We start from the raw sequence: 7,554 nt of genomic DNA, 5'->3' as shown, positions 1-7,554 counted from the left end.
TTCATCAGTGTTTGGGCTTTAGACAAGTTTTATGACTCATTACGTTCTATATCTTCAGTGGTTTGTTAGCGATTTCGTTATTTTAGAAGTTCATCGACATGGAAAACAATCACGACAAGATTGATTCATCATATTAGGCCACGCAAATCTGATTAACGAATGCAAGTTGCTCGAATGCCACATTATAACATTACAGCTAAGACTCCAACTGAAAAAAGTAGGTGAGATAAAAATTGCACTAACTATAGATATCATTCAGTGTTGGATATAAGTGATTGCAATTATACTTTGGTGATATCAATGTGACTCAAGAGCAAACCAGATGTTGGGTGGTGCGGTCTCAGCATCTCCCTGAGGAAGAGACAGCTGGGGAACTGTATATAATACGCATGTCAAAAGCTAGCCAGGCGCCGGGTGATGCGATCTCAGTATCCTCCTGAGGAAAAGACGGCTGGAGGACAGTACACGCACATCAAAAGCCAGCTGCTGCACCGTACTCGCGTCTGAGGGTAGCGGATGGCGGGTGTGTGATGCGCATGTGCAGCAGCGAATACGCGCATCGAGCGCGGATCCCTGAGCGGCGTAGAAGCGAGTGGGCATTTGCAGCTAGGATTTGCAGCTCAAGCGCCGACTAGAGCAGATATAGGATGGGTTCATCTTTGCAAGTGCGAGCCGCGCTAGCCCCTCTTATCGTCAGGCACTATACGGCACGGCCCATGAGCCCATACGTTCGGCAGAGACCTGGGTACATCAACTACACGTTCAATACTGAAATGCGAGAAGTTGATCAATCGCATCCGGTAGACGGAGTCCGTGTCGAAAATACAGAAAGAGGTTCAGAGAGTCCTGGATTGTTATGGATAGTCACGACTGCAAAGAGACTGAATTTAAGTCTAAGGTCGATTATCGCAAACCGGCAGAGGGCCGGACGAAGTACACCTGCCGAGGCGCTCGAACCCGAGACTCGGTCTCACAGAAGCCACCATCTGTGAAGAAGTGGGAAAGGATGTAGCGAGAACCACTAGACTCTAACATCAGATTCTCGTTATTCAATTTCTCGAATCATAGGGTACGTCGTCATGTCAATCTTTCGTTTACACGCGTTCAACCCTTATATCTTTCACACTTCAACTCATACTTAACAAAACCGGCAACCACCCACAACAACGAAAACTGTTGCTTCAGCTATGATGAGAGCCGTGTCACCAATGTAGCAAGATTGTGTCCGTAGAGCTAGAAATATCATTTCCGCTTCGACGTTACGGTTATCAGTCTTTATGAATCTCGGTCATCTGTGTTTCAGATGAAACACTTAACTAGAGCCCCTGTATACGTCATACAATGCATAAATTGGCAGTTTAAAGTTGAGGAACAGGTGTTGCACGAGTTGTGTTATTTGATTTATGCTTTACGCTTGCCAGCATCCAAACTGAACCACATCAGTCCGCTGGATCCATAGGGACACATATTTTCTGATTGCAAGAGCTCGTTCCAAACGCTTGAACGCGATTGAATTTGCGAGCGAGCGTCGGGGCGTCACAACTCGGCTCGGCGTCAATTGACATCAGTCGCGTACAGCAGCTTGGCAGGAACGCATGTGCTTATACTTTAAGGCTTTTAACTTGTGTTGTTCTTTCTGAGGGTATTGCATGATTGAATTAGAGCATTTGTAATGGTCCGGTTTACATCATGGTAATTATTCTCAATATTAAGTGAAATGTGGACGATTGGTGCCGAACATGAGCAAATGTTTGAGGTGCGTAAACTCTCTGTAATTAGTCTATCCGGTGAGCGATTGTAATTGAATCACTGCTATTGTTTGCAATCGTAATTTCACTGTTTCTAATAAACCTTAGATACCAACCACAAATAATCAACGATCGCGCAATCTTTTGAATACATGTATTTTGAAAGTGTGCAATTCTACTGGTTATATCATTTTCTGTTTGACCCCAACGAACCGATTTTTTCACATGTACGATGAGAAAGACAGAGAATATCGAAGAATCATTTGATCGGAATATTCATTACAGAGAATACCACATTTAAAGCACGCGTATCGAATAATCTACCAAATATGGTGATGTGCAAAGGAGTATGTGAATGTGGGAGTTTAACAAACGCAAATTATCTCAAAGTTATTCCTTCGATGATCAATAACTTTGCCACTTTTGAATAAAAAATTGCCAAGAATTGCTCAATCGAGAAGGACGAATCGTAGGACAAGTCGTATTTAATGGACAACCTGCAGTGAGATAGGTGACTTGAACATAATACACAGTTTACATTGTGATATTTCATATATTAGTAACTAGATAATTTGAATAACAAAAATAAATGTAGCATTAAGACATGATTCTTACGCTTATTAAACCTTACATAACCATAATGCGAAATTATTACAGCCTGGTTCTTCTTAAGGCTACTCCATCACTGCTCCGATAACTGATGTAGAGAATACACATAACATAATGTTTTTACACATTAGTTAAATCTTTGCAGTTCAAATCGTGAAAATGTCTTTAAAAATTTGATGTAGATGTAACCTCTTAGTGACAACAAAACGTTACACAGCCTCAGAATCAAGCATTTTTTAATTAAAATTGAAGTTAATAGGTCTAAAATCCTCATATAACATTAAAATGTTGCTCAATCTTTCATTGAAACTGGGCAATTTATTCACCATGGCTTTGGCGGAGGATTTGACCCACCGTATCTGGGTAGAGTTGCATAGCCACCATAAGGTGCTTGGGGTGCGTGTGGTTGTGGTTGATACGGGTTATATCCACCTGTAATCCATGTATTTAATCAATAAACCATACAAAGCGTTTGCTTTCATCTATTGCACGATATTATTTTTTTCTGACCGAAAAATTCCAAATAATCGAGAGAAAACAACATTTATCACAGCTATGGACATTGCAATATTCAGCCAGTAAACCTATCAATACCCACGAAATTGCTGATCGGAAACTTTTGAGAGCAGTAAACAAAATATTGTGATTCGATTTGAAAAAATTACCGATATTCAAATGTAATTGTACATTGCAATTACGACTGAAAATGATAGTGACTTGCTATGAGTCGTATTATTGTATAAGAGTTACTACCTTGTGTTGGATAAGGCATTGTTGCATAGTTGTATAATCCGTTATAGCCTGCTGGCATTGGTGGAGGCACATATGTTGGGTAGGGAGTAGCTGCACTAGCACCGTAAGGCACGGGCATTCCACCTTGATATTGCATTGTGGGATATGGCAATTGAGATCCGCCTTGAATATTGGATTGTGACTGTGATTGGGGTGTGTTGCCTGGAAATTAAGTCGCAGTCATATGAATAGTTTATTTTTATCCAAGTAGTAACAGATTCGTTTGTTGCCTATAACTTATATTGTTGGTCTAATTGTAATATGCCACTAGTGCATAATCATACTGGTTAAACGTATGTATAAAAGTTACCTCCGTGATGAGATGGGATCGTTGGTGTTGTTGCCGGACCTGTGTGACTTAGATTTGTGGTTAAATCCTTCATTAATTCCTCCTTCTCGGTTTTGCGGGCAAAGCAGAAGTCAGATATTTTGTTTTGGAAAACCACCAGCAACTATCGAGAGTTACAAGAAAATAAAAAAATTAATAGGTGTGTACATATGCAAAGAAACCGGTATTTTGAATACACAACAAAGTTATTAACCTGTGTAAGATCATTGTAAAATTTAGCTCCTTCCCTCAGGTTGTTCTCAAGCTCTTTGAAAGCATCGTATGCAGATGCCAACTGACACAACATTGCTTCACGTGTACTACCGGCACCAGAATGCTCATTTATAAATGCAGCATGACGTGCCTGCAAGTTTACAAAGATTTTGTGTAAATCTTCCAATCTCGGAGAGACATAATAATTAATAAATCAAATTAATATTACAATATCAGCTTGTTGTCTAATACTTAAATAGAAATAGAAAATTTGCTACAGCCTCACCTGAATGTCAGCTACTAGGGATTCTTGTCGAGCCAGACTATCTCGAACTTGCTTTTGTAATGGGCCATAAACTTGACCAATGTGTTCTACAGACATGTTTGGTTCATCAATAGCGCCATCCTGAGATAATGCTGACAAGAATACTGATTTCATATCGGTTGCAGCTGACTTTAATTCGCTTTCAATTGCATCTCGCTCAGCCTTCAATGTCTCAACCTAGACAACATTATTTCCATAATTATAGATATGTACAATAATATCAAAATGCCTCTGGCCAAACTTAAGCACAAATCAACTTACATCCTCCATTAATTTTCTTAGTTGAGAAACAGCCCCACTTTCTTGGAGAGCAGAGCCAGCTGGTACAGTGTTTAACAATTCACTTGGATCCTTACTGAGAGTCTCCATTCCTGAACGAAATGATTCAAATCTTTGTCGGACAACCTTTTAAGGGATGAAACGTTAATAGTTCAAGTTTGAAAGCCACGGATAAAGGATTCTTATTATATCAAATCACCAACACTTAGTGTTTGTACCTTGTCAGCAGTAACAGCATTATTGATGATCTCACGATATTTCCGAGCATTGACTGTAAATTGTTCGGTGAGACTTGCACTCGGTATTCTAGTCCATCGTTCTTTGAATTGTTCCCGGAGCTGGTCGTCAGAATCCTTTTCTTCTTTCAGCATTCTTTCAGACTGAAAATTAGTGGAGAATTGAGTGGATAAAATTGTATGGAAATTCAGATTTTAAAGTGCAGGGAACAAAGAACATTCAATAGATCATGGCAAATAATTTCATTGACTCAGTGATTACCTCGTCCAAGATGTCCTTGTTTCTTTGCAGGAGCTCTGGAAGTTCATTCATTGTTGCTTCGATAGCTTGGACTCCACCAGCATTCCTCACATAAGCTGCCTTGTCCAGTAAAGATTGAGGCAATTCTGTGCCACTTGTGTCTTCGATAGCAGCTGGCAAATTTAGACTGGCTAAAACGCTGAAAATAGAGGACAATAGACACATTCGCATATTTTTATCTGTGAAATTTGATTCCATGAAAATAACTTTACCTATTCAACATCTGAGTTGATTCTCGTAGCTTGGAAATCTCACTGTTCACTACTTCATTGCGACGCGACTCATAGGATGACAATGCATGATGCACACTCACAGGCAACAGTTCCGCGAACAAATCTATCAGAATATGAAGATTCCATAATTTTTAAATATAAATAAAAAATGATTTTATTCAGTATAAAAATATACATTATCTTCACTATCGTACCGTGGAAATTAGAGCTGAATGTTTCAGAAGGTGGAAGTATCTTAGCTACACTAGCCTTTCCAATGGGATTTAGCATCTTGACATCGGGAATACGTTCGTGATAGATAAAATCATTGTCTTTCTTTGCTTCAGTTAAATTTCTTTGCGCCTTATTGGCATAATCTTGAAACAAATTGGGTTTATTAGATCGCTGTTGAGCAGACTTGAACAATTCGACTGCGTGCTAGAACAAAACATAAAACTGGCATTAAATCGATTTACCGTTCAAGTTTTACTGAATAGTAAAAGTTATCCAGATGTAAATATAGAAATTAATTTTAAATTAATGATGTAGGTACATAAAATGGAATGAAGAGAAAATATCTCACAAAATTGGATTGATAATATTAACCTACCTCCAATCTAGCAATTTCTTCTCCAATGCTTTTGTTTGTCTTGCATACAAAACTTTGATACAATTCAGCCATTGCTCGATATCCAGCTTGCTTTCCTGCAATCTAAAGTAGCATTTTATATTGGTAATTAATCAGAGTATCATTTTTATAGGGTAAATATAATGTGGCATTCTTTTGGAGCACCTCAAAAGTCACAAATACAATTGATTATTTAAATCAAATATAGTTTATGAAACGTACCAATGGAACCCATTCTTTGTCCCAGAAAGCACGGAAGATCTCTTTTTGAAATAATTTCAAAGCTTCGGCGTATAGATCTTCTGCCTGCGCAGCAAGCTTAGCAATAATACCATCCTTCATAGAATCGTGAATTGCTTTGTGTACAAATATTTCTTGTGCTTGAGCTAGCATCAGTGAAGATAATGCGCCGAGGGTATCAGGACTTATATCAGGAGTTGGCTCTTGCTGAATGGCAAGCATCACATTACCTTTCAGATAGTTGAATATACCAGCAGATTGCTGAAGGATTAAAAACCATCAATTAATCATCTAGACTCGATATTTATGCAATGAAAACATCAATGCATAGTCAATATCTCATTAAAAATATAAGTGAATATGAACCTGAAAGAGCTTCGCAGCGAGCTTGAGGCCTTCATCACTATCAAGAGACTGTGTAGCCCCAACTGCGCTTTGCAGGGCAGCAATATTAAAAAGAACGCATACTTTTTCATATGCCAATGAGCTGATTGCTAGAAAAAAACAGTTGGAATTAATGTTAATGTTCCATAATAAAGTATATGTCATGTAGATTATTTTGCTTCTTAATTAAACTGAAAATTGAAAGACTTCCACAAGTGAGTATCACAGGATAGAGCCAATCTGCTTACTCAAACTCAGTTTTCCACCAAATATTGTCCTATCAAAGGCATCCTTCCATTTGAATGGTATTTGAAGCTCATGTGCTGGAATCTTTGCTTCCAGAGCATTGAGTTGATCATAGTAACTGCGAAACAGAGATTATTTTTGTGTAAAAAATGTACATACTTTTCATTGTGTACACAACTATTCCAAACAAACATAAGAATTTTGCCTCAGATTCTGCTATTGCGTACAATATGTTTCTCAAGATAATACGGACAAGTGAGAGCCAAGTATCCAAAGCCAATATTTGACTGAAATGTGTTAAAGATTACTGTGTTTACCTAACTACTGCAAATCATGTTCATTAGTCAATTGAAACTGGACATTGGGTGTAACAAGGGTGTAGTTATATGTTACAAATATTTATTTAAGACGTGGCACGATCAAACGAGCAACAAAATTGAGCGAATAGAAAGCTTGAATCATTTCATATCACGAATAAGTACGTATAATTTCAAGCGGAATGTGTGATGAAGAAAAAATGATAATAATTGATAGATGAATGAGTCATACCTGTAAATAACCTCCAAAGAGCTTTCGTACTTCTCAAAGGCACGCCACAATGCGTTATTACGAAGTTTGTTAAACTCATTTATAGATTCAGTATAATCTTTCTGGTTGTCAGCAGAGTTATACGTTGATTTAATCACATTTGTCAACGGTTTAACAATGTCAACATCTGACGGTTTCTTTAGGGGAACGGCTATCAGGTCTGCCATTTTGACGTTCACTGGTAAAGTGGTGTAAAATGATGACTACTAGGATCCGACGCCAGTGGCGCGATGACAGTTAGAGCTCGAGATCACAGGACCGTACCCCTAAATATAGGTACCCTTAGAGAATTAGTCCGTACTGAAATAATGAAGTATGATAACAAAATGAATTCTCAAGTACTATGAGAAAGGGAGACGTGTCGGCTAGTTTTTCTTACTTTATATTTAGCACGGGATCCCCCACAATTGAACACAGTTTCGATT

At 38.4% G+C, this 7,554-nt stretch overlaps 1 protein-coding gene across 1 annotated transcript; it reads right to left on the bottom strand.

Annotated features, from left to right (window-relative positions):
• Positions 1 to 2,281: 2,281 nt before the first annotated feature.
• LOC124310141 (programmed cell death 6-interacting protein) lies at positions 2,282 to 7,363 on the bottom strand. The gene is made up of 15 exons (XM_046773838.1): positions 7,091 to 7,363; positions 6,544 to 6,659; positions 6,278 to 6,405; positions 5,894 to 6,172; positions 5,654 to 5,755; positions 5,259 to 5,481; positions 5,044 to 5,167; positions 4,793 to 4,970; positions 4,513 to 4,674; positions 4,277 to 4,420; positions 3,977 to 4,192; positions 3,692 to 3,841; positions 3,460 to 3,601; positions 3,111 to 3,311; positions 2,282 to 2,789 (listed from the first exon to the last, which is right to left on the bottom strand). The coding sequence occupies exons 1-15, from the start codon at positions 7,294 to 7,296 to the stop codon at positions 2,680 to 2,682; spliced, it is 2,481 nt and encodes an 826-aa protein (XP_046629794.1). The 5' UTR covers positions 7,297 to 7,363; the 3' UTR covers positions 2,282 to 2,679.
• Positions 7,364 to 7,554: the final 191 nt, after the last annotated feature.

Source organism: Neodiprion virginianus, chromosome 1 (assembly GCF_021901495.1).
Source record: "Neodiprion virginianus isolate iyNeoVirg1 chromosome 1, iyNeoVirg1.1, whole genome shotgun sequence".
In the NCBI taxonomy this organism is placed as follows: domain Eukaryota; kingdom Metazoa; phylum Arthropoda; class Insecta; order Hymenoptera; family Diprionidae; genus Neodiprion; species Neodiprion virginianus.
Note: the sequence above shows the minus strand (reverse complement) of the source record. Positions and strands in the feature narration are given on the sequence as shown.